Source organism: Chenopodium quinoa, unplaced genomic scaffold (assembly GCF_001683475.1).
Source record: "Chenopodium quinoa cultivar QQ74 unplaced genomic scaffold, ASM168347v1, whole genome shotgun sequence".
Lineage (NCBI taxonomy): Eukaryota > Viridiplantae > Streptophyta > Magnoliopsida > Caryophyllales > Amaranthaceae > Chenopodium > Chenopodium quinoa.
In genome coordinates, this window is record NW_018744143.1 from 87,935 (window position 1) to 115,049 (window position 27,115).

Sequence of the window (27,115 nt, forward strand, 5' to 3'; positions counted from 1 at the left end):
TTTGGGCTTTGTGGTCCCAATGAGAGTATAGGGAAAATATTTTTTTTATTAATGGTCTCATTCCATATTTAATAATGTGTCAAGTATTTTGAGACGGACGAAAATAATAACTGTGTTAAGTATTATGGGACAAAGAGAGTATAATTTTAGTTGTTAGTAGTGTTAATTAGGGAAAATATGTCAACGAATTTTTTCAGGGTTATAAATGTCCACACACACTAATCTTAAGATTTTTGTAAAAAAATTTAACATTATTGAGGGCAAATATGTAAATAAACATTTTAAATACATAATCGTCTCAACGCTATTTATAAAAGCGGTCATTTCACCAAATGCCACTGAGTACTTAAAAAATTCACCAAATGCTATCGTGTATTTCAAAATTCACCAAATGCCACTGAGGTTTAGTACAATATCACCAAATGTCATTTCCGTTAGTTGACCCCACCACTTGCCACGTGTCACCTTCCGATTGGTCCTTTTTTGAAAAATAAATATTTAAACAAAAATAAATAAAAAATTCCAAAAAAAAACAAAAAATATTAAAAAAAAAAAAAAAAAAAAAAAAAACCCACCAAATTCCCAGCCAACACCCCTTCTACCACCCTCATCGGCAGGCCGCCCACCCCACCCTAAGCCCCTCCCTGCCGCCGACGACCCGCACCGGCAGGCGTACCGGCGGCCCCGCCCCTTCCTCATTCCCTCTCCGTCATCTTTCCACCACCATTAAAACCCACGTTCAAGCTCGAAGGCATGAATACAACATGATCATTTCTTCACCATTTTCTACAAAATTACTATCAAAATGCTCACAATCAAGAATGCAATAACATGGGACAAACAATTTCATCAAATAAGCATCACACGAGAAAGCCCCAAATTGATTTTTCAAAGGGGGTTTTCGAATTTTTCACAAATTTGCATGAAATTCGACAATGAAGCAAGGATTATACATGGAAATACTTACATTGCAACGAGAAGAAGAAATTACACACAAATTACAAAGAAAACCAACGGAATTCGAGCCAAAAAACGAGCACCCATGAATCGAAAAAGGGGTTTTGGGTTGTGTGGGTGGGTGGCCGGAAACGAAAAGGGGAGGGGAAGGGTGTTTTGGGTAGGGTGGCCGGAAATCGAAAAGGAAGAGGAAGGGGGGTGGGGTTTCGGGGTGGTGGAGGAAGGTGGTGGGGTTTTGCGGGTTAGGGGTTTGGGCTAGGGTGGGTGGCGTGACAGGAAAAGGGGAGGGGAAAGGGTGGGGGTGGGGTCCGTCGGCGCACCTTCCGGTGCTGGCTTCGGCGGCAAGGGATGGCTAGGCGGGTGGCTGCTGGGGTGGTGGCTGGGGTTTGGGTTTTTTTTATTAATTTTTTTTTTTAATTTTTTTAAATATTTTTTTGGTTTTTTTTGGCATTTTTTTTATTTTTGTTTAAATATTTATTTTGTAAAAAACTGACCAACCAGAAGGTGACACGTGGCAAGTGGTTGGGTCAACTAACGGGAATGACATTTGGTGATATTGTAATAAACCTCGGTGACATTTGGTGAATTTTGAAAAACGCGATAACATTTAGTGAATTTTCTAAATATTCAGTGACATTTGGTTAAAAGACCGCTATAAAAGTGTAGTCATATTTTTAAAAGAGGTAAATACGTAAATAATATTTTAAGGGTATAATAGTCTCAACACTTCATAAGAATTTACTCATAAAAAGGTAGGAATCTGATGAATTTTACTCCAAATATAATATTTAAAGAAAAATCATCAAAATGAATTAATTGAATATTAAGTGTCAGAGTATAATAATAATAATATTTGCTTCAAAAAAAAGTATAATAATAATATAGCAAAGTATACGGGTCTACGGGACCATAATGTGCGGGTGTAGTACCTTGTGTCCGGTACGAGTATGGCGACAAATTCAAATACCCATGCTTCATTGGCTACAGTGCTTTACTAGGTTACGAGTTGCAACAGGTTGGTTTATTTGGGTTAACCTTGAGTTGAAACGGTTTTGTGTTATAAATGGTTTGGGTTAAAATGGTCACATGTTGTAAATGGTTCATCAATAATAACATAATAGTAAAATAGATACCAGGAATAACAAGTGTCCACTTTCTAGTGCTATTTTTTCCCTTCAAAATCCTCCTCCCTTTTTAGCAAAAATCTTTTACTTTTGGACTATTTGTATAATACAATTATAATAATTCCCTCCAAAACTCCCCCTCCCTTTTTATTAAAAATATTTTATTTATAGAATATTTGTATGATACAACTATAATGATATATTATTCATAATCTCATATAGTATCTTTTATTTCATGTTTTATTTATTTAAAATAGTAACACAAGATTTTATGACCTTTTAATTAAGGGAGAATAAGCTATAATTTAGAAGTTCGGAATATGGTGGATAGTATAAAATAACAAAGCCAAAATTACAATATTAACATTGAATTACCATTATATAGTTGTTCTTTAGTGGGGTTTTATGGTGTTGATTTGAAATCTTATGAAATAATAATAATTGAGTTAGTTTCCTGTTAAATATTTCTGCAATAATTTTACTAACTTGTAAAAAAAAATTCCTTAAAAAAATCTATTAAGTATTACTAAAACAGGTCATGCTTACATCTATCTTTTTGGACATATGTCAAGCTAATATTAAAAAAATTCCCGCCAATACAATATATGATGTCAGGTTCAAGGTGTTTTTTTTTTAAATTATTGTACTTAACTTATTTTTTGAAAATACATTGTATAGTATTTTTTTTAACTAAATTCCATAAAAATAAAAATAAAAATAAAATAAAATAAAATAAAGGTCATATAACATCTACAGTGGATAGTTTTATTGGAATTACATGCATCATTAATGTAATATAATGTACAATATTTTTAAATATTTTCAATACAACTAATCAAAAATAATACGGAGTTTTTTTTTTCCTCAATTGTAGTTTTAATAATTTTTGCATTATTTCACATGAGTAGCCTCATTTTTATATTATATAACAAATTAATTATAGAGAAAAAAAACATAAAACTAATCTAGTGTATAACAATTTACGGGTTGAAATGATAAGGTTTATTTTCGGATACAGGTCAAATATGGTTCAACGATTTTCAGGTCGATCAATTTGGATTTGCGTTGAATATAGCTTGTTCGAGTCAATTATCAGATACCCAATGATGGGTTCTAAACTTTTCGGTTGATCTTTACAAGAAAAAAATTACGATTTGAGTTAAAAATTGACAGCTTTACTCAAGATTAGAGTCGTAGAGGTGTCAATTTGGGTATTTGGATTGAATTTGGTTAAGTCAAGTCTATTTTAAAGTTGAGACGTACTACATTATTGTGTCCACATAAATCGAAATCTGAATCAAAGATTTTTCGAATCGGATTGAAATGAGTTGATCGGGTTAGTTTTTAACGCCTCTACTCTAGAGTTCGAGTCATCTATGTCAAACTAATTTCTTAATCTCAACCCGGTTCCAAGCCCGAAAATCAAAATGAATGAAGTGGGACTTTGGTGGAATTTAGGCGGCCATTTCCACGTTGTTTTTGTTTCCTTTATTCTCAGTTTCTTAAGGAATGAACATAGATACTCTTTTGAATTAAAAAAAAAAAAAAAAAAACCCAAAATATCCTAAAATATAGGGAAACAAAATTGAAAATTGTTAAAACTTTTCTGATTAACCCTTTTTACAATTACACGGTCAATTAATTTCGCCTTCTGAAGTTACGTTACAATTTCTTTGCAATTGTTAGATCCAGTCAATTTTCAAATTCAGAGTCCCAAACACAACTTGAAATTTCTTAATGACGCATATCCAATTTATAAAACAAACGCTTTTCTCTTGGTGATTAAAACGCTTGCAGGTTGAAATTCAATCGGTTTTCTTAATTGGGTTCTTCTTTGATTTGGACATTTTGATCATTCTGCAACTGGGTTGAAATTTTCTCAATTGGGTATTGCTGGAAGTTAAATTTTCTGGAATTAGGGTTTGAGGGTCAGCTTGAAATCAGTCAAATTGGTTCAAAGTTGATAGTTTATGGGAATTTGTGTTAAGAATCGAATTGGTTATTTTGGATTTTTGGAGCTACTGCATAAAGGGGGAAATTTGTTGCATTTTAAAGTTATTGAAATCCCTTTTTTAGGGTTCTTGTTGTTATTGATTGATTCTAGTGCCAGGTGAATTTGAGGTTCTGGGTTTTATTGATGAGATGAAAAGTATTTTTTGTGTTTGGAATAGTGAAGCTACCGAAAATGCAAATAAAAGATGTGGGGTGTTGTATGGTGCTTGTTCTTGTGTTTTGGTCTCTTTTGGGAATGACCCTGGAAGATAGGACGGTGATCCGGGAAATACTTTCTGGTTTCGAGCTCGATTGGGCTCCTGAAGAGTTTGATCAAAATTTGGTATGAGATGTGATTGCCTTTTTTTTATTTTTTATTTTATTTTTTTATTTTTTTTATTGTTGAGCTTATTAATTTGATGTATCAAAGTTTATAACTTGATATATATATGAACTGCATTAGTTTGTGGAGCTGTTCAATGTCTGATTTCTGTGTGATACATTTATACTGTTGTAATTTAATGGCTGCTTTATGTCATGTTGGTTTGCCAGAAGATAGCAGGTTAGAGCTCACTCTTTATCTTGATGGTACATGGATGGTTCATCCCAATGTTATTCACATTAGACTATATGAAAAGATGGGTAATTTCGTTAGCTAGCTTCAGTCCTACTCTGTCGAATTAAGTGGTAACTAAGTGCCTTGTTATCGTGCACCTTCGACCATGAGGTTAGAAAATCAATTAATGAATTCATGCTTTGTTGTTCGGGGCAAGGGCTGCATTACGGCTACTATAGTATTCTTGATTGGCTGATTGCCAAGAAGGTTCACGCCTGATTTATAGTTCTTGCACTCAAGAAATCGCAAGAATCTGAAAATAATCAATGTTTAAAGTGTAGTAATAAGTACTTAGTAAGCTGGAAAACAGGGTTGAAGTTGCCAAAGCTAAATTATTTGAGAGGTCAAAATAAGCTTGTTCTCACAAGTCACACCTATGGGGTGAGGAATTTAGAATGGTGTTGATTCTGGAGCATATCATGACAGGCATATCGATTTTGTTTCGTACTCCTTCTGTTCCTCTTTAAATTGTCCCTTTAAGTTCACCCCATACCATAATGGTCATGAGAGACCACAGCTCTACTCTCCCATAAAATGTTTTTGGTCCCACCAATTTTCTCATCTAATTCCACCTAATCACAAATTAAGTAATTGTACTCACATAAGGCAATTTTAGAGGGATAAAGGGAGTTATGCATCATGGAATAGGAGGGTCAAATAGCTCTGGTTATGTCATCCTTTATTGTTTAAGTGTGATGGCAGAAGCAGGAGAAGTTTGTACTGTGTACTGAGTCTACTAACCATATCAGTTTAGGACTCAAGCTTTTCACCTGGATCTAAGAGATAAATGAAGCAATATTTCTCTATAAAGGTTTATCTTTAGTGGAATTTTTGCTTGGTTGAATGGTTGTTGGCTTTGTTAATTAGCACTTGCGTAGTTAGGTTGTCTAGTTTCTGCTCATGCAGTTTTGAATGATGGGCTTTTCATCACCTTTCATTAAGAGCTTAGCAGCCTTTCTTTCATTGTCACTAGTGAAATATGCTGGCTCTGTCATGTTTGCCTAGTGCATAAGTTTGATGAAATGAGTTGCTAAAATGCTTGTGGGTGGTTTGAGTTGTTAACTTCTTGTACTTGCTGAATAAATATCCTTTTCTTGGCTATGATCATGTTGATCCTCATATATGTGTGCACAAGATTGGGGTCTCATTTTAGAAAAGATGTGAAAATGATCACCTCATAAGCCTAGGAAGTTTATTCTCCCGCTGCCAATAGTTTTAGTGGGTGGAACTCCCATCGGTCTTGTAAGTGTTCCATTTCACCTCTGTCATGGGCATCCTTATCCATTTTACTCGTTTCCACGGGCGGGGCGCAGGGGGGGGATTAACAGGTCTATAGGATGTTGTGTCCTTTTTCTTTTGGTGCTTAAGGCATATTGTCAAGAAGTAATATCTGATATGTGATCAGTATGGTAAGCATCTGGCATATGTATAAATATTAAAAAGCGGCAATCTTTGCTTCTCTTTTAAAACTTATTCCATTAGTTTCACTTAAGGAATAAAAAAATAAAAAACCAATATTATTTTCAAATTTGGTTTCCTGGATAAGTTAACATATTAAAATGTTGACTTTGTCAAAGAAATCTGAACATGAGCTCGTATATACAAATAAATCTGTCTAGATTATTTTTTTGCAGGCCACTATTAGTCTATAAGTCACTTGATGAAAATCTTTTTAAATTAATACCTTGCGGATTGCCTGTGCTTTCCTTGGTAAATTGTTCTGTTCTAGGCATTCTGAATTTGCTTAAGTTACTTTTATGATGTTCTTAGCTTGATAACTGAGGTTCTGTGCCATACTCTTGGGAAATTTGGTTTTACTTGTGGTCCTATTACATCCTAAGTACTTTTTTTGGAGGAGCTATCATTTGTATCCCTTTGGCTTCCGATTCACTTTTTTTATATTTTAATATCCCCCATCTAGATAGGTTTTTTTTTTTATTATTATTATTATTTTTTTTTTTTTTAATCTTCCATGGGAATGAGGAATGGGCTTGCTTCATCTGTCAGATGCTTATGCATCCTATGATTTTAAGATATGAGCCTTTACATACTGCAATTCCTGACTGTATATTGACCTGATAATGTGCTGTGGCAGGTGGAGGTATTAGCTATTAGTTGCAGGCATGAGTTGATACATGTGAATCAAATTTATAAAGGTCTTGGTTTTACTGAGCCAGATGCTTCAGGATCAAAAACTGGAAAAATTCTCAACAGTCAAGCATTGACAGAGAATAATGTTCGGAAAGCTCTCAGCATTATAGAGCCACAGAAAAAGAATAACATCTTCAAATGCTTCAGGGATAATTTTCAGATCTCCCCAATCTCCGGTGAAGATGCCAGTCAGGTTGGTTGGTTTCATAAAGATCTGCATTCCGTATACCTAAAGTTGAAGCCCACTTTCGACTCAAGAAGGCTTTTAGCTGAAGTTCCTTCTCCTTTTCCTTCTTCTCCTTCTCCATCTCCATCTCCATCTCCATCTCCATCTCCTTCTCCTGCCTTTGCCCCTTCACCTCGATCTTCTGGCTTTAAACCTTCTGGTCCAAAGCGCAAAGCTCCACCTCCACCAGACATTTTTTCCTTTCCAATATCTGTTCCCAAATCTTCACCAGATGGTGGACATTCTGAGCCAGACTCAGCAGCAGACACTGACAGCAAAGACCATAGCCGCACTACAATTGTTGTTGCTGTTGTTGTTACTGCATGTGTAACATTTTTCGCTGCTTTAATCATATTTTTATGCTGTCGTAAAGCTTTTGGCGGAGGTTCCAAAATGGAACATAAGGATGACAGACCCCTTCTAAGCTTAAGCTCAAGTGATATCTCTGCTAGTGGTATAAATTATCTGAAATATCTTTTTTGGAGTTGAAACTTCCAAATCTTAATGGTGTACTGATGTTTGATGTTAATCTTTCAGGTTCTTCACCAAAGTTTTGGACTTATGAAAATTCTGTTCAGAAAGGAAATGCTGTTTACTTAAGTACAATTGGTGGTGTCTCTTCAGATGTTAAGTTCTCAATGGAATCTGCTAACAATGTGACAGCAAATACTTCCTTTGATACTTCAAACGTGTCTAGCAATAATAATGTATCATCAGGGCTGAAGCCACCTCCTGGAAGAACTGGTGTGCCTACCTCTGGAAAGCCTCCTTTGAGGCCACCCCCTGGGAGAGCAGATCCCTTGCCACCTGAACGCCCTGCTTCCTTGAGGCGAGCTCCAAGCACAGGAGGACCACCTCCTCCTCCTCCAAAGCCCCAAGCAGCTGCTCCTCCTCCTCCTCCCCCTCCTAAAAAAACAGCCCCACCTCCTCCTGGGCCTCCTCCACCGCCACCAGCCCGTGGAGGGAAGCCTGGGCCCCAAGCACCACCACCGCCAAAGGGTGGCAGTACACCATCTCGACTCCCACCAATTGCAGTCAAAGGTAGCAGTTCTGCTAATGGGGATGATGCTTCAAAAGCCAAGCTAAAACCGTTCTTTTGGGACAAGGTTCAAGCCAACCCTGAACATTCAATGGTTTGGGACCAACTTAAATCAGGGTCTTTCCAGTGAGTTTCCTACTTCAATAGATTTGTCATTTTCCTGATCATTGATAGTGCAGTGCTTATAATTCTTCAATCAACTTTACAGGTTCAATGAAGAGATGATAGAGTCATTATTTGGTTTTGCTGCTTCTGAGAACAAAAATAATAAAAAGAAAGTTTCTTCCTCTGGCGATCCACCATCACAATTTATTCAACTTATTGATCAGAAAAAGGCACAAAATCTTTCTATCCTTTTACGGGCACTAAATGTTACTACTGAAGAAGTTCGTGATGCTCTGCTAGAAGGTGATCTTACTTACTTTTGCAATAAGCAATTCACTAAAGGAGGGGGGAAGTGTTAAAAATTTCAAGCTTATCATTGCCATGCACACTTTTTTTAGCATGATTAGGCCTTGTCTTGTTAGCCTTGTTGATTTTAAATAAAGCTCTTATTAGGTCTTTGGAATATACACATTGTTAAAAAAAGTTTTTACATTAGTGTAAAATCACAGTCAAAGTTTAGCCATCAAATCAGACTAGAAAGATTCGGACCACATCATACCTTAATCAACTTGTACCAGAAATTGCTCCGGTGAAGAAATCTGATTTAAGGGAGGCCTTTGTTGTAATCTTATCTAAGTCACATTATCTTACGAGGAAACCCAGGATAATCACTAGGATAAACAAAAATTGTTTATCTTATGACAATTTGGTAAATAAATCAATAACTTTATCAAGTCTTCATCATTGTGGGACCCGCTTTTATGGAAAAAGTTATTGATTTATTTACGAAAATGCCATGTGATAAACAATTATTGTGTATCTCAGAGATGAACTTGTATTTACACTTATCTTATTTAAAAACTGTCTACTAAAACCTTATTTTATATTTTTATTCATTATGTTTTATGTGTACCTAAATTGTTTCTATTCTTTTTTATGTTTCATGTGTACCTAAACTTTCTCAATTGATTTATTTATACTTCTTATACGGTTATACTAGGGTTGTTTTCCATGAATGTAAAAAACTCCCTGTTTTTAGGTTAATAAAAAGCTAATGTAGCCTTAAGCAACTAAGGGGTCATTTGGTTCACTAAGGCCCTGTTTAGTTCACCTTATTTTTGCTTATCTGAACTTATCTGATGAGGTCTAATCTGATCTTATCTGATGTGGTCTGATCTAATTTGATCTTATTGTGTGATTTGACCAAATTTTGACCTTATGTGTACGATAATCTGTAAAGAAAAACATATCAAGTAGGATCTTGTTAAATTCGTAATAATGTGTATTTTATTAATATGTAATTTTCATAATTTTTTTCATTACGAAATTAAAGATATTCAGCAATAAAAAATTATTTTTTCTGATCTGATCTGAAATTATTTTTTCTGAAATAAGTAAATATAAGTTGAACTAAACAAGGCCTAAGCTGGTATGGATTCTCATACTTGGGTGGTATGGATTCTTTATCCCATACCAATCTAAAGTTGTTTGGTTTAACCATGGAATGGGTTCTCATACTTGAGTGGTAGTATGGATTATGAATCCTTAGGGGAGAGGTGGGTATGAGATTCCAATGGAATGGGTGGAGTTAGAATCTCCCAGGTATGAGATTCCATACTTAAATAGCCCAACCAAACAAATAAAACCATGAAATGTATTCTAAATCCATTCCAACCCATTCCAAGAAGTTTAACCAAACAACCCCTAAATAACACGTGATTCAATCATAAACTCCTGTATATGTATAATTCTTGTATATAGCTCCTAGGAGTTTGAACTTGTCCATAGCAAAACCCTTTTGTAGCTTCTAAACAACCACAAGAGCAACATTATTTGCTAACGTACTTTTATGTTTTATGATTGATGAAAGCTTCACTTGAAAGTTCCTGCTACCAACCTTTCAAAAAGAAGAGCAACAGTATATGTATTACTTGCTGAAATTTGGTTATTTTGCCTGTCCATCTTTTCTTAGGGAATGAGCTTCCTTCGGAACTCCTTGAAACTTTGTTAAAAATGGCTCCAACCCAAGAAGAAGAACTGAAACTGAGACTTTTTGATGGTCAAATATCTCAACTTGGACCAGCTGAGCGGTTTTTGAAGGCTTTGGTGGACATCCCTTTTGCATTCAAGCGAATGGATACTTTACTTTTTATGGTTACTCTACAAGAGGAAGCTACATCAGTGAAGGAATCCTTCTTTACTTTAGAGGTCAGTATCTCTGAGTATTCTGATAAGCTCTAATTTGATTTTATTTGCTCATTCTATATTTTAATATTATCTTCGTGTCTTGCAAATCTGAGCAGGCTGCTTGCAAGGAACTCAGAAATAGTCGCCTTTTTCTGAAGCTTCTAGAAGCTGTTCTTAAGACTGGTAACCGTATGAATGATGGAACGTATCGTGGTGGTGCTCACGCATTTAAGCTGGATACATTGTTGAAATTGGCCGATGTCAAAGGAACAGATGGCAAGACCACACTTCTCCATTTTGTTGTTCAGGAAATAATCCGCTCAGAAGGTGTGAGGGCTGTCCGTGCTTCCCGAGAGAGCAAAAGTATGTCCAGTGTTAAGTCTGAAGATCTTTTGAAAGATGTTCCTGATGATTCTGAGGAGCACTATCGCAGTCTTGGTCTTCAGGTTGTTTCGGGAGTAGGAGACCAGCTAGAAAATGTCAAGAAAGCTGCATGTTTGGATTCAGATATTTTGACAGGAACCCTTACAAAGTTCGGAAATGCTTTGCGTAAAGCAAAGAACTTTCTCAACAAAGAAATGTCAGAAGTGGATGAAAATAATGGTTTCCACCGAGCCCTTAAAAGCTTTGTAGAGCTTGCTGAGGGTGATATCACTCTTCTATTGGAGGAAGAAAAAAGGATTGCGGCTCTTGTAAAGAATACTGTGGATTACTTTCATGGAAGTTCTGGAAAGGAAGAGGGATTGCGTTTGTTTGTTATAGTCCGAGATTTCTTAATAATGTTGGACAAAGCATGCCGAGAGGTGAAGGAGACGCCGAGGTGGCCTACCAAAAATCAGAAGAAACGAGAGCCTCCTTCAAGGCAAACGTCTTCAGAAACCCCTCGAACACCGTTTTCTCCTGATTTTCGCCAAAAACTTTTCCCAGCTATTGTAGAGAGGCGAATGGACGATGGTACCAGTTCAGATGATGATTGAGGACACACCGACACAGTATATCCTCTAGTTGTAATAGTAGGTATGTAAATTTGCAGGATGTTCAGACTTTAATTCGAACACGGGTAGTTTTTTCTTAATCCACTCATAACACATTTCTACGCAACTCTTTTATTATGCTTTGTTCAGATTTCAGCTGGGGGATCAGGAGATTGAAGGACTGTTGATTTTGGAATCCCAAGTCTGAGAAGATCAACACTTACCATCCTTCTGAAGTGAGTTTTTCAGAAGGTCTGGCTTCAAAGGCATAGGCATATGGAATATTGACCGTGCCTCGGCTGTGCATCATCACAGATCCCCCTTATAGAAATATACCTTCAGCTCAAATTCTCCTAGTGACTCATGCTTAGTTACAACTATTTCACCTTGTAATTTATTTTTAATTAAATTTATTTAGTTGATTTTTTGTATGATCGTCTCTAGACTGTAGATCACAATTATTGCCTGACTGTTTGAAACTAGACAGTAGTTTCATATTATAAACTGAATAGAAAATTTTATCATGCAAATGCCTCATATTGTACGCTTTGTTCCATTTACAGAAGCATTCAGTTAAATTCCTCAAGCAGTCTTTCAGATTAAAAATGTTACTTCATTGTTCGTAACCAAGATCGCGTTGACATGCCATATTTAATACAAAGTACTTATACTGCATATAAGAACATGAACTATATGCCATGCTTAACACTCATACTGCGTAAAAGAACATGATTGAAGAACAAAAGCTATACAACTTATTTCAAAACAAACATTTTAGATAAATGTTGTATTAGTTTTACTGTAAGACAAAGAACAAATGTAGTACAATGTACAACTAAAATTTTCAAATTCAGCATTGTGATCAAAATTAAATTGATGCTAAGAATGAAAAACATAAATTTGGGTACATCCATCTACTTCCCTTTCAAATGCTATTATAAGCAAACAACCAAACTCGAGGTAAAAATTTGACACAAATATTTCCACAAATTTCACTGTTTTTTCCATTCAAATTGTCAAGATCATGAAACATGAACATTATACACATTAAAAGGTAAAGTCTATCCAAAACCCCCTTAATATATAAATTAAAATTAACCCAAACTAACATTACCCATAACCCACAAGTAACAAGAAAATGAAGCAAAACCCTAATCCCCTAACTACAACCCTACAAATCTAACAACAAAGACAACAATTTTTCGGGTTCCCAACAGAGATAATTGAGATCCCGTCTTTATCGAATTGAAAATCTCATTCTTAATTGTCATCATCGGTAGGCTTGTTGCTACCAGCCTTCTTCGGGAGCAGAAGGTTGTGAATGTTGGGCATCACACCACCATTGGCAATTGTCACATCTCCGAGCAATTTGCTCAGCTCCTCGTCGTTCCTTACTGCCAATTGAATGTGTCTTGGCACAATTCGGGTTTTCTTGTTGTCTCTTGCTGCATTTCCTGCCAATTCCAAAACCTACACCAACCAATTCAACATATTAATCAACATTTGTCCAACCATCAAAACAACATATAAATAAGCATTTTAATCAACAACTCTTAGCTAGCAATTCACATCAAGTTTAATCAAAGAACTTTCTACAAAATTGTTTGAAAACATCAACCCACAAGTTAAAAATTTAGCTTTTAATGGGACATGTAAAACATTGCCAATATAAATCCAGAATTACACGAATTTTTACTATTTTTAAAACCATTTAGCTTATTATTCATTGCAAAAGCAAAATCCTAATTTGAAGATCATAGAAAAAAGCATCTACATCAACAACTTCCAAAGATCAGAAATCAAAAGTAACTAGAACTCCAATTTTAATTACAACCCAGCAAATCAAAACCCTAGATTTACCAAAAACAACCTCAAAAACACTCAAAATCAAATAAACTTCAAAATCAAAAGAGGAAAATGAAAATACCTCAGCAGCAAGGTACTCAAGAACAGCAGCAAGATAAACCGGAGCTCCGGCACCAACACGCTCGGCGTACTTTCCGGCTTTCAAAAACCTCGCAATACGACCAACCGGAAACTGCAAACCAGCCTTACTGCTTCGAGAAGTCGCCTTCTTCGCTGCGCCGGAACCTAGGGTTTTACCTCTTCCTGCCATTTTCGAAGTTTCTGAGAATTTTTTCTAGTGAGAGAAAGTTGAAGACGAAGATGAGGATTTTAGAGAGAGAAAATGAAGGATGTTTGGAAGCTTATTGGGTTGTTATGTTTATATAGAGGTTTGGTTTTGGGTGTTTGAATCTCAGCCAATTAGATTAAAGCACACGGATCATGATTCTTTGCCGTTGGATTGTTTTTGGAATCGACGGTTGTGAGAGTTCGTTTGCTGTAAGATGCTTTTTTTTTCTGTCTTTTTTTTTAACTCCGTACGATGTATTTTTGTGATTTTGATTTTTGAGCGCCAGCGCCTAAACTTTAAGGGTGTGCTGGAGTGCTGATGTCAATTTTTATTTTGTTTGGATTATTTCAATTTAAATTGAGTACTCTTCTCCGTCTTATTTGATAAAGAGTTTTTTGAAAAGTTTTCAGCTAATTGGGCTCTATTAAATGTTTAATCGTTTTAAAATTTGGGTGTTTAGTTAATTAGTAATAGCTAGTCTTAGGCTAGTTACATATGTTTGGTCCTCCTGTTAAACGAAACGTTTTATTACTTATATAATTCAAGAGACATGATGTCACATCAATATCAATACTGATTTTAAAAGGACAAAAAAAAAATCTCATTTTCTTATTTTCAAAATACACAAAACCCATTTTCTCTCTCTAACCACTTACTTTATTTCTCTATATTCTCTCGAAACCGCCAATATCAAACCTTCAAAAGCTTAGAAATCTGAAAAGAAAAGAAAAAAAAAAATTGCTATCAAAACTACACAAACATGGAAATTCAACAAGAAATTAAAGGTGCACTACACAATTTGAAAAACGACCTCAAAAGAAAAGGTAATTTTACTATTTACACAAATTTGTTCAATTACAAACAAGATTTTATATTGAAATTTCAGTAGATTATGCGACAATTTTGTCAAAATTAATTGCAATTTTGATTGATTTATTTGCACTTTTGAACATTATCAATTTTGGTTAAATTAATTGCAATAATAATTTTAACATTAATGCCGAAATTAACGAGAAATGATGAAATTATACAGCCATTAGTAATTTTTTACTACGAAGTAGTCATTTTGTTTGATGTCAAAAAAAAATTAAACATTCATTCTGTGAAAATTAAATGTTCATTCTGGAAAAATTAAATGTTTATACGGTTTTATCGACTAAATGTTCATTCTGTGAAAAGTAAATGTTCATTTTAATATTGCACTCATAAGAGTATTAATTATAATCATAAAAAAAAACAGAGATGATGATCATATTGAACCAATTACCTTAAAAATGGCTAAAAAAACAGGTGCTAAATCCGATCGACTCCTATAATAGATCAAAACCTCTTAAATGAAATCAAAAGATCCACCAATTTACAATTTGTTCATTTTCATATTAGAGGATATTCATTATCATTTTAGCGCGAGGATGTTGAATTTACTTGTTTAAAATCAACAACATTTTTAATTGTTGTTGGTTAAATGTTCAAAATCTTGACAGTGAATTTGTATTTTTGTTCATTTGGTACGGTAAAAGAATGATGTTCATTTTTGTTCAAAATGATGAAAATATGCTCATAAATGAATAAACGATTATGCATTCTCATAAAAAGTCTCGAGAAGACCATTTGTTCATTTTCATATTAGAAAATGTTCATTTACATTTTAGCGAATGATCAATTTACTTTTTTAAAGACATCAATATTATTGATTGTTTTAGGATGTGTATTTTTGTTCATTTTATAACATGATGATGTCCATATATGTTAAAGATTGATTGTTCATTCATAAAAAAAGTCTTGAGAAAATCAGTTCTTCATCTTTATATTAGAGGATGTTCATTTTTATTTTAGAGGCGAACAAAAGACTAGTAAGGAAGCGTCGACGACAATTGAAGCAACTTACAATAATAATAATTGTTGAAGAGGTAACACTTGAAGCTCAAAGAAATGTTGATGAAGAAGCAAAAACATTAGATGTTCATTTTTACTTACAACTGAAATGTTTAATTATATAATATCTTATGTACAATTGTTTTTTGGTTTCAAAGTGTCTATTCCTTTTACCCTTATATTAAAAATGTTCATTTTTGTACTCCCTCCGCCCGCTATTATCTGCAACATTTACTAAATATAGGTGCTCGCTATTATCTGCAACAATTTTTTTTTTATTTCCTTTTTTGGTAAATTTTTAGTAGTAAAATGTCACATTTTACTTAACTTTTTTAACTTTGTTTACAAATTGTTAATTACTCACAATTACATCCTAACTATCTAACCCCCCTTTGATTCCCACCAAAATATTTTCCCCTCCCCTCCTGTCTCATCATCATCTTCCATTTCACAACCACCACATTCAATGAACTTCATTGAATTTGCCTCGAAGAATGATAGGACGTCGTCAACCTATCAAGAAATAAGACCTAACTCGATCCTACTAAACTAGTAGCAAGGGCAAGAAAGGGTCGAACCCATGAGAGGCGTTGAATCAACCACCAAATGTTATTGTTTAAACAAGCTAGATTAAGTCGGGGGTTTTAAGTTGGTATTACGTCACACTATTCTAATTCAAATCAACTAATTCTAAGAGGTGATTAACAATATTAAGAAGGCATAGGGCATGGGTTACACCACTCAACTTCATCACGGACCACAAGTAGCATGCATAGAAATGGTGATTTAGGGGATAAATTAGGGGAAGTTATCAAATGCACCCAACTACTCTCTCAAGCTAGAGGGATTACTTGACATCAAAACCATAACCTACTCTCGTGATTATGGGCAAGAAACAAGTGTTAAAACATCCTCACGATAACATGCAAATTCCCTTGACTAGAAATTCCTATTCTCATGGCAAATCAAGTCAATCAAGCGTAAGGGAGCTTCCTCAAGTTCATCTCTCGATCCTTCGTTGAGGAAGCTAGATAAATAATTCAAGCAATGGCCAATTACAAGAATTAACAATGAAACCTCTTAAACTCAACTAATTAACACCCCACAATTAACAAATTAGTACATGCAACAAGTGTTGGTGATTACATTGAGGGTTCACCCAAACCCTAGAAATTAGACTACTCACAATCCATGGAAGTTAAAGCAATTAAAGATTTCAAGGAATTCATGAACAAATTAAAACTAAGAATTAAGTAGAATCTAACAATTAAACATGCAAAGAACAACCAAACAATTAATAAAAAGCAAGAATTAAAGATAGAAGAGAGAAAGAAAGAGTAAGAAAAATTACTAGAAACTTCAATAATTGACTAACAATGGTGGAACTTGTCTTCTACAATGATTGGATTGAAAACCTTCAAAACAAGAACTAAAATCTATGCTAATTTGAGGATTTTTGTGTTTCAAACTAAGAGGAGTATGAAAATCTGGAAAAAAATTGGGAACCCTCTAAAATGGTCCAAAGGGGCTATTTATACTACCCCCTAAAATAAGAGGACGGAGAAAACAAGAAACGGGTAAACTGTAGGTTGGCACGTCCGTGCAGACCAAGGCAGAAACTCAGTTTAAGACGACCTGCTGCAGCACGGGCGTGCACCTTTGGCACGTCCGTGCTGCATCATCTGCACGGACGTGCAATATTTGGCACGTCCGTGCTGCCTCATAATCACGGAAGCACGTCCGTGCTGCATCATCTGCACGGACGTGCAATATTTGGCACGTCCGTGCAGGCCTTGGCAGAAAGATGGGTTCAGTTCTGCACTCCTGCACGGACGTGCAACATCTTGCACGGCCGTGCAGGGTCTTCTGGGCCCTTTTCTTCGTGTTTTCTTCTACGATGATCTTGTACTTGGATTCTTTCCATCATTTCCTTGCTTCTAACCTCGGTTTGGTAACCATGGGCTTCATTTGGTCGTCTTTGGACCTAAAATCTCAACAAAAACACTAACAACCCGTGAAGCATAGGATACACAAAAATTGCATAATAATAGGGTAAAAGTGAACCAAAACACAAATTTGTTCAGGTAAACTAGGTTCAAATACGCCCTAAAACCGCATAAAATAGCAAGTTATCAAAGAACGATGCTGCCCAGATTCATTCAAGTTCCACAAAATTCTCCAGAATTCTTTTCACCTCCTCCTCTCTCCATTCTTCTCTCTCCTGTTCTTTTCATTTTCTCACCTCCTCTTCTTCCCGTTTTCTCTGCGAAACCCTAACTCCAAATTTCTTCATCTCTCCCAAAAAATGAGTAAGAACCTAGATCTGAACGAGTCCCCTGAACGCCTCACCCCTGAGAGGCACTCTAAGCCTTCCTTTACTCGGTACAAGTTGCAACGAGGTTTTGGGAACTTGAAACCAGTTCGTCGGTGCTCTTCCTCCTTTTCCAGATTCACCCATGGGAAAATAGGAGCGAAACTCGTTGAGTACACCAGGAGTAGTGAAGAAAATGAGGAGGTTGCTACCTTATTCGTAGAGGAGAAGGAGGTTGTGGTGATTCCTGACTCCCCGGAGGGTTCGAGTACAGACCTTCCAAAGAAAGAGGTTCAGAAGGAACCAGTGGTGGTTGTTGCCGTTCCTGACTCCCCGGAGGAGGTGACTGGGGTCTTTGGTGACCCTCCGACTTCTACGGCCACCTCTGGCTTCGCCAGTAGGAGGAAAAGGCCTAGATCTGTGTTCACCGATGACTACAGTCAGTGGGATCTTGATTACATGAGCTATCTGAGGGACAAATACCCTCATGACTTCCCTCCCACGAACTGACCTTGCAGCGTAACTATTACGAAACCCTAATTTTGAATTTACTTGTTTTGATTTAGCTTTGCCTTGTGTAAATGGTTGTTGTTGGTGCATATCATTGTCGAAACGCATGTGAAGTGTGTGCATGTGAGTCCCTACTGTTGTTTGTTGCTAGATTATGATGCTTGATTGTGTTGTTTTGGAGGTTGGTTTATGCTTAGTTCTATGTATAACGCTTGCTTATGTTGGATGGTTGTTTGTGTTCACTTGCTGGTTTTTATTATGTATGCCTGGTTATATTATGGTGGATTGACATATTTGGATTATGTTGGATGGTTTGTGTGGGGACTTGGTGGGTGCTTGTAGTGTTGGAATGGCCAAGGGAATGTATGATTGATGGATGATGGGTTATGCTAGATGGTTGTTTGTGTACAATCCCATTTGAATGTTGCCTAGTAGTGCTTGCAAGTCAGTGCCTGTGCCTCTATGTATGAGTTCCCCATAAAGTTTGTTGTGTGTGAAAAAATTCCAAATGATGAAGGGACTCACTTTGAGTTGGATGTGTATGTTTGTTTTGCTCCAACAAGTGTCTTTTAACTCTTGTTGTTGAGGTAACAACCTACAACATGCCACTGAAACAAAAGCAAAATCCCTAATGGAATTCATTGTGCGATATTCCTACCGATATTCATTCATTACACTACAAAAAGTTACCTTTTCACATACCCTAAACCTAATCATTCATTACATGACTGCCTGGACATAGGAATTTTATCTACCAAAATACACATAACCAAATCATTATAAGCATCAACAAAAAAAAAAAAACAGTTGCTTACATAACACAAAAACCAATTGTGAGTCCATATTTAGTTATGTGTGGAAGTCATGTTGTCATTGAATGATGGTGTTGTACCTAGTCTGCATCAACCTTTGTCTCTATGTAGTCTGCATTCTGTTGATTAGTTGGAATAAATAGAGTGTTGAGGTGCTCAACTGCTTGTTGAATGAGTCCCCTTTCACATTCCAAAAACTCAGGAAGAAGACCTAGGTTGTCCAACCTTTTCTTGCCCATATGAGGTGGATTGAAGTTGTTACCCCCTTCTTTCTCCAGAATCTTTTTCATTACTCCTTGCAAGGTGATCATGAGTACTTGTTGAGTATTGGATCAAACCATTCGCAAGCCTCATAGACTTTCTCTATTAATTCATCAATTGTTGTGGGAAATGACTGGTATTGCAAGGATTAAATGACCTTAAACAAACCAAGGTCCAGAACATTCAGATCTGGAGATTGTGCTGGCTGGAACACCATTTAGATGTTGAATCCATTTGCTGTACATGCTGCAGTGAAGTCATCATCCCTTGGAATTTGATGTGGCTTAGCATTGTCCCATTGAATGTATATGTCCTTAGGCAGACTAAGATGTCATTGCCTGTGTATAGCTGGAATGATGTTGGTCATGAGCATTTTCCTGATTTCTTCTTTGGTCACACTTTGCACAACCTTTGTCTCCATGACCCCTGCATCTCTGTTCTTGCTTTTCTTCTTAGCCCTTTGCTGGTAAGTGAATGGAAACATTCCATACTTACCATCATGTAGCATATTGCCACTTCTGTCATAGAGGGGCTTACCAATCATCCCCATGAACATAGCCTTAATCTTATACCTCTTGGACTGCTGACATCTATATGGGTTTTCTTCCTTTGGTAAGAGGTAGAATCTCCTTGTTTCTGGGTTCATATAGAACCATTTTTCATCTATATGTATAACTTGTTGCATATCAATGAAAGTTGGATCTCCAACTGCTGGGATAGGGTAAATATGGGCTAATGCCCACTTGAGTCTTGCCACTTTGTGATTTGATGTGAGTGCTAGATGGTTGGCGCTTGTATGTGTTCTTAATCTACCCTTTTTCTTCAAGCTATGAAGGTATCCATGTGATACTTTCAGAGCAGCTGCATAACTCCTCTCTGTTGTCTTTTTGTATAGAGGCACTGATTGCAAGTACTCATCTGTAATAATTCTGGGTTTGGGTCTTGTTTTCCCCAATTTTTTGCTTCTGACATCAATGACATTCCCTTGTGCTATACTTTGTTTTACAAACTGCCAGACCCTCATTGATGTGCTTCTGTAAATTTTATATTTTCTTGCCATTTGTGACAAACACCCTCTGGGTAGTTCCCCACCATGCATGTGCAGTAGGAAGTCATCAACAATTTGGCATTTTTGCTGCATTGTTAATTGCTTTCTACTTGTTGGTTGTGCCTCAGCCTGATGTTCCTCTGCACTGCTGTCCCCCTCACTGTCTTCATCCATGCTCTCATCATCTATGTTGTACTCAACTGGTCCCTCATTTAGCAGTTGGTCTATGTCAAAAAAATCCTGATCATAGTACTCCTCCATGTGCTGTGTGTCCCTTTCTCTTTGCTTGCACAGATTTGAAGGATGGTGATGAAGTTCTTGGCTGCTGCTTTTTTGGAAGTGGTGTTGAAGCGGAACCCCGATACTGCCCTTATTGTAGAACTAATTGTAGTGTAGGCAGTAAATATTTTGACTTAATAAGCTTGTAATTTATGGGGTATTTTGTGAACATTGTTGGATGCTTTGAATACCCATGGTGGTTGTGGTTGTTTTTAAACAAATTTGAACAGATTTTTATGCCTTTTATACTAGGCACTTTATGTTTGAATAGTTAGTCATTGTTTTTTTTTGGTTAAATTTAATGTATTGGTCAACTTTTGGTTTTTGGTGGGAAATAAAAAAAATTGGCCACGAAATTTGATTTCCACCAAAAATTTGAAATGGGGAACCATTTCACAAAATAGGGTGGGAACCAAAAAATTGGTCAAAAAATTAGGAGGGAACCAGATTTCCCTCCTTTACCCTCCGAAATTCAGAATAATAGGGGGAATTAGTGGTCCCCTCCACCTCCTTTTACCCACTATCTAAAACCCACCCAAAAACAAAAATAAGTGGGACCCCTTCTTTCCCTCCATTTTCCACCTTAATTAAACCCACCCAAACTTAATTAAAACCCCCTAAAAGTTTTGCCTAGGAGTCCGTATTTTACTCCTTTGTTGCAGATAATCCCGGGCGGAGGGAGTATATTGTAATGTTAATTTCAATTTTTAATATTTAATGAAATGTTCATTTTGAATTTTTAGATATTCATTTTCAGTTCGAATGTTTGTTTCCTTCAGAATATGTTCAATCACAAAATGTTCATTTTTTTATACTAAATGTTCAATTTTCAAAACGAGGGACCCGACCAACTAAAAATTTGGGGGGTGTTTATACATAGCTTATTGAAAGATTTTTTGGGCTTAAAAAGCTAATTTAGAAAAATCTCATTAAAAGAGCTTTTTGAAATTAGCTAATTAAACAATTAGCTTTTAAGGTATTAAATACACTGAAACAACTCTTTACCAAACACTTTTACATAGTTAGTAATTTACAACCAACTAGTCAAACCGCCTAATATTACCAGCTAGTCAAACCTGTTAATACAACTAGTTATATAAATCAGCTACCAGGTAATTACCAAACAGAGTCTTCGTTTTTAAATAAGTGTATTGACTTTTGCATAGGCTTTTACTATCGATTATGTCAATGTACAACTTTGATTATTACTCCCTCCATTCATACTTTTTTGTCCATTGCTAATTATTGAGTTAAACTTTAATAACTATCAAAGTTTTGCAGTGGAAATCAAAAGCTAAAACATAAGAACACCATGATTTACATCCTTCATTCTTCAATTCTATCCATAAGTTCAAGCTTAGGCAAAATTAGAACTAATTCATTATTGAAAAAAGAGGAAAAAACTAGAACTAATTCCTCTATGATTTGTAAATGAAAAATAATGAAAGCATAAAAAACAACCATTCATTACAACTTCTGTTATTTTAGCATAATTCCGAAGGAAAGTGGGAAAGTTGGTTACACTAAATTCCTTTCTTGCTGACTCAGCTTCCACTTGCATGCTGGCACCAACCCTTGTGGCTCATAACTTGAATTCCTCATCATCATCTTCAATATAATCAACACCCTCGCTCCCTCAAACTAGGCATGGTGTTGATCATGCCAAGTTTGCCCAAAAAATTTATTGAATTGTCACGAGGGAAGAATTTTAGTGAAAACATCTGTAATCTGAGATATTGTAGGTAAGCGTGAAATCTGCAACAATCCTTCCAAATTTTTGTATTTGGTAATGCACATCAACCTCTAGATGCTTTTTTCCTTTCACGGTGAATTGAATTCTTTGCAATGTGAATGACACTTTGATTGTCACAGTCTAATGTCACAGGCTTGAGATTTTGCACACATAGCTCTTCCAACAATCTTACTTGCCATGTTATTAGCTCACTAACAGTTGCAGACATTGCTCTATATTCTGCTTTTGAAGAACTCTTATAAACTACTTGTATATCTTGTTTCTTTGTTTTCCAACTGATTGGTGACTTCTCTAAGAGCAAGTTGAAATTGATCTCATGGTGTCCAAACATGATCCCCAGACCAATCTGCATCTGAGTATGCTTACAAAGTTAATTTTCTTTTGGCTCTATTCAGTAAAATGCCATAGCTTGTCCCATTATTATAGAATAAACATATCTCAAAGTGTGAAGTAAAGCTTTATAGTGAGGCATCTTTGGATCCTTCAAGAATTGACCTAGATGTTGAATAGTACTTCATCCGTTTTTTTTTTTGCTTGACCCGCTTTGACTTTCACACATTCATCACCCCTCCTTTGACCGTCTTTTGTGAATAATATGTAAGGAAAAACATATTCATGTGAGATCTTTTTGAATTCCTCTCAATAAATACTATCATAATATATAACTTTTATAATTTTTACTTATGGAGAATTGAAGTCATTAATCATAAAATTTTTGTACTGGCAAGCGTTGTTTTGGGGTTTTTTGAGATCCATCGGGATACAGGTCTTCAATACGCTCGGACGGCCGCATACACCTTCAAAACAATGAATATTCCGGTATCGGAATATTCTCCTCCGACGGTCAAGTTAGTAACCGGAAAACGAAGGTTTATAGAGGGAGAAAGTAGAGAGAAGTTAGAGCACTTAACATGCCTTTTTATGATAATCGACATGTTTCAATCCATCCCTCCCATCATTAATGATTGGGGTATTTATAGGGGTGGGAAAGTGTGCATTCTAGGGTTTGGTGCCCTAGAATAGGGAGCACTAATTGGCGGCGCAATTAAGTGAGGACATGTGTCCTTTAAGGGTATCGTTTTGGTGCTTCTCTCGGGAATTGGGCTTCTGATGTAATGGAGGCCTTTTCACTATTCAGGTGTTTTATATTACCACGTCTCATCTTCCTATTGTGATACGTGTCGCCCTTTTATTGGGCCACATGTCACCATAGGATTGGACCACGTGATGGAGTATTTTTTACCCTAAACAAGCGTGATAAAAGAAACAGGTCAAGTAAAAAAGAACAAAGGAAGTATAAGATAGATTTGGTATTGCGTAAGTAAGAAAATTCAATTTTTCCACAAGGCACCTATATCTACTATGATTTTCCTATAATTCATCCTATGCAGCCTGTAACTTTATATTAATAGACAAAGGTGTAATTGTTATTCTTCCATCCAAAACCCTTGCATCTTTCATAAGTTCTTTTGTAAATTAAATTTTCTTTGAGTCAAGCAAATACCATCTTGTAACTAACCAATTGCAATACCAAGAAAATAACAGAGCTTCTCCAATTTCTTGGTACTAAACACTACATCAAAATTAAATGAACTTTCAAACCTTGTATATCATGTTCATCATTCCTTGTGAGAATAATATCATCAACATAGACAACTACTATGGTGATGGAGGTCCCTTGTTCTTAATGAACAAAGAATAGTCAATTTTAGATTGAACATATCGTGTACCTCCCTCACTAACTTTGGCAAACCATTGCCTAAAAGCCTATTTCAACCATACAATGATTGAATTGATAAGTGTAGACACCTGATTGTGTCTCCCCAAAAACCAAACCCAGTGATGAGTACCTTTCATGTCTTTGATTATCGAGTTAGGTGAAGAGTTGAAGAGTCTCGTGAATTTCCTTTATCCTTGACCATTTATAACCTTTCTTTAAATGTTTTAAGCCAAAGTCATTTATTTCGTGCCTTTAAACCCAAAATAGTTCATTTCATTTCCTTTTTATGAAAACGTCCAATCCAGTTTAGTTCGGTCCATAATATAGGTCCAATAATTAAGTAGTTGGATGGGGTTTGAAAAGAGCTTTGCAACGATATATTATAAACCCAAATCCGAGTTATAACAAAGAAGTTATGGCCAAAATACTAGACTGGGTCCAAACCGAGCCTTATCTGCGGACCCAATGATCATGTGGAGGGTCCATTTATCTTAACTCTATTTCTAAAACCATTAGGATTTATCATAAGCTTCTAGAATTATTTAGAAGGTTGTTTTGAGTCCTAAATCCATTAGGATTGATTATTAGCTTCTAAAAACCTCTAGAAGGTTCTAATTTATTCTCTTTTTGATTAGTCACTAGGAACTCACTTACAATTCACCCCACCTCTTGTAGAGTTCGTCTCAACTAACATATTTTCATATTTTGACTGGAGTGGTATATGACCACCCTAATGCAACAGTAATGAACCCTGATACAACGGCTGTGAATAGGGGCGTTGCATTAGGGTGTAGCCGTTGCGTTAGAAGATGTTATTACATTAGCTATGAAGTAGCCGTCGCATTAGATTCAGCTATTGCAACGGTATTGTATTTGACCGTTGCAATTATGCCCCTAAAAATGTATATTTACATATTTACACCTTTTAAAAGTATGACCACACTTTTATGAATAGTGTTGAGACAATTATGTCCCTAATTACAATATTTATTTACATATTTGCACTCATTAATGTTTTTTTTTTTTTTTTTTTTTTTTTTGTGGTTGGTAAGGAGAAGGGCCCTACCAGACCGGGACCTCTCATAGGTCCTCCTGACTCGGGTTAGCGGGCTAGACACTTTGGAAGTAGGGGGGGAAGGGTAAGGGAATCCCCACCTCCAAAGTGCCTCTAGTGGGGTTTGATCGCATAACCTCTTGGTTGTGAGATGCAAACTTGACCACTAGACCAAGCTATGCTTGGTATTAAAGACTTTGTTGTTGTTGTAATGTAACGCTATTAACAATTAAAGTTATAACATTATGCCAACCGGAAATTTCTTTCCAAATGAGGCATGCATTTGCCTCCCTAGTTTGATAAAAACGTAGTAGTGACATATCTCAATTGTTGTAATCAAAAGAATTCTTAAAAAATTATTTAAAGTAATTAATTTTGTCCCTATATTTTTTTCCCCAATTGTTAATATTTGGGTCATACTTTAAAAATTTTGATTATAAATTCCCATTAATGTACAAGAAATAATTTAATCATGTGAAATCTTAATAATACGTCTCATTGTTATTTTATTGACATTAAATTTTTATTTTTTATGCATATATGGAAATGGAGATGTACAATTATTAATCAATATCTTAGAGATTATGAAAAGTCAAATGAGGCAAAAAAAATTAGGACCAAAGGGAGTAGTATTATTTATTTATTTTTTTTTTTTTTGGGATGGATGGGAGTATTATTACTTTGGTATATGGTAAAATTCTAGATGAACAAAAATTTTGGGGCGAGAGAGGCTCGAACTCTCGACCTCAGGATTACCCAGAAGCTATGAGACCTACGCGCTAGCCAACTGCGCCACCACCCCATTGTTGAACGACTGATGCAATTTTATTATAATTAACTAGGTTAATGACGGCATATGAATAATTAACATGTTACACCAGCTTTATAGTTTATGTAGTAGTCTGATAGTCTGAATACCCCAGCAGCGAGGGTAGCCATGTGACACCTTGAGCAACATAATTATGGTCATTCCATATAGCCCACGCCACTACCGCAGCCAGCTTCATCTCAGTCTTGCTCAAGGATTTCAAGCACCAGTCAATCCAATCAATTGCACTATCATTTTTGTTGTTGACTTTACTAATAACAAGTTTTTATTTTTAATTACTGATGACAAGTTAAAATTTGAAATTAGTCCAATGAGTAAATGAAATAGCTTGAAAATTTAAATGTGGGATATAATTTTTTTTGCCCGGTTCACTTCACCTTATTTTTGTTGAACTGAAATTATTATTGCTGAACTTAATTTATTTTTACCGAACTGAAATTATTTTTACTGATTTTCTATTATATTTCTTCTTTATAGTTATTGAATTTTACTGAATTGAACTGATTTTTACTGAATATTTTTTTTTTAAGGTGAAGTGAACAGGACCTTAGTTGGCATCCATTAAACGACACAATAGTAATTATTTCACTCCCTAGTCCCTTCTACAATTACTAAATGCTAATCTTGCATAACAAAAAAATTAAGAATAAAGATAAAGAGTATAACTATAGCAATCAGCAGCTAGGATCCACAAACTAACATTAATACGTTATAATGGTTTTTGAAGAAAGATGGCATTTGCTTTCAGGACTCTTTTCTGAATTCAAACTTCAACCCATGAACTGATGAACAACTCTTATTGATAACATATATTACAATTAACCAAGAGCATCAAAACTGTTCAGAAAATTAAATAAAGGGAAACACCAAATGTATAGTGTGAAAAAAAATAAGGATCCTCTAATACAGATATACAGAAACAAAGTCATCTATCTCATTCCTGTATAAATGAACGGAAAAAGTGAAAAACTCAATCGTGTCACCGAGTGCCTCAATAAAATTATCAACAATTCAACATCATCCATATTGCATCACAGGCTCCTAACCACAAGTAATGGCTGGATGATAGACATCTCACAGTAGGCATATCGAGCAGTATTGATCATTTAGACCTTCAGTAGCTGAAACAAGCAGCAACCGGCCACACCAAAAGGTCCA

The 27,115-nt window shown here is 35.7% G+C and overlaps 3 protein-coding genes and 1 non-coding gene across 4 annotated transcripts; 1 reads left to right on the top strand and 3 right to left on the bottom strand.

Moving 5' to 3' along the window:
* The first annotated feature begins 3,401 nt into the window (after positions 1–3,401).
* On the top strand, positions 3,402–11,901 carry LOC110693143 (formin-like protein 5). The gene is made up of 7 exons (XM_021870264.1): positions 3,402–4,416; positions 6,785–7,520; positions 7,604–8,231; positions 8,314–8,513; positions 10,183–10,418; positions 10,514–11,414; positions 11,522–11,901. The coding sequence occupies exons 1-6, from the start codon at positions 4,267–4,269 to the stop codon at positions 11,372–11,374; spliced, it is 2,811 nt and encodes a 936-aa protein (XP_021725956.1). The 5' UTR covers positions 3,402–4,266; the 3' UTR covers positions 11,375–11,414; positions 11,522–11,901.
* Positions 11,902–12,351: 450 nt separating this feature from the next.
* On the bottom strand, positions 12,352–13,579 carry LOC110693145 (probable histone H2A.3). The gene is made up of 2 exons (XM_021870265.1): positions 13,299–13,579; positions 12,352–12,841 (listed from the first exon to the last, which is right to left on the bottom strand). The coding sequence occupies exons 1-2, from the start codon at positions 13,485–13,487 to the stop codon at positions 12,632–12,634; spliced, it is 399 nt and encodes a 132-aa protein (XP_021725957.1). The 5' UTR covers positions 13,488–13,579; the 3' UTR covers positions 12,352–12,631.
* A 6,026-nt stretch (positions 13,580–19,605) lies between these two features.
* LOC110693281 lies at positions 19,606–20,583 on the bottom strand. Its single transcript, XM_021870442.1, has one exon. It carries the CDS (start codon positions 20,581–20,583, stop codon positions 19,606–19,608), a length of 978 nt encoding a protein of 325 aa, XP_021726134.1.
* Positions 20,584–25,845: 5,262 nt separating this feature from the next.
* On the bottom strand, positions 25,846–25,930 carry TRNAM-CAU. The gene is given in 2 exon segments: positions 25,846–25,881; positions 25,893–25,930. It is a non-coding gene; the product is annotated as a tRNA-Met (tRNA).
* Positions 25,931–27,115: the final 1,185 nt, after the last annotated feature.

Excerpts from the sequence above, each read along its gene's own strand:
- LOC110693143 (XM_021870264.1), top strand. The coding sequence starts at position 4,267 with ATGCAAATAAAAGATGTGGGGTGTTGTATGGTGCTTGTTCTTGTGTTT. Across the intron at positions 8,232-8,313 it reads CTTAAATCAGGGTCTTTCCA|GTTCAATGAAGAGATGATAG; the intron begins GTGAGTTTCCTA and ends TCAACTTTACAG. Across the intron at positions 8,514-10,182 it reads TCGTGATGCTCTGCTAGAAG|GGAATGAGCTTCCTTCGGAA; the intron begins GTGATCTTACTT and ends ATCTTTTCTTAG.
- LOC110693145 (XM_021870265.1), bottom strand. The coding sequence starts at position 13,487 with ATGGCAGGAAGAGGTAAAACCCTAGGTTCCGGCGCAGCGAAGAAGGCG. Across the intron at positions 12,842-13,298 it reads TTGAGTACCTTGCTGCTGAG|GTTTTGGAATTGGCAGGAAA; the intron begins GTATTTTCATTT and ends TGGTTGGTGTAG.
- LOC110693281 (XM_021870442.1), bottom strand. The coding sequence starts at position 20,583 with ATGGAGGAGTACTATGATCAGGATTTTTTTGACATAGACCAACTGCTA.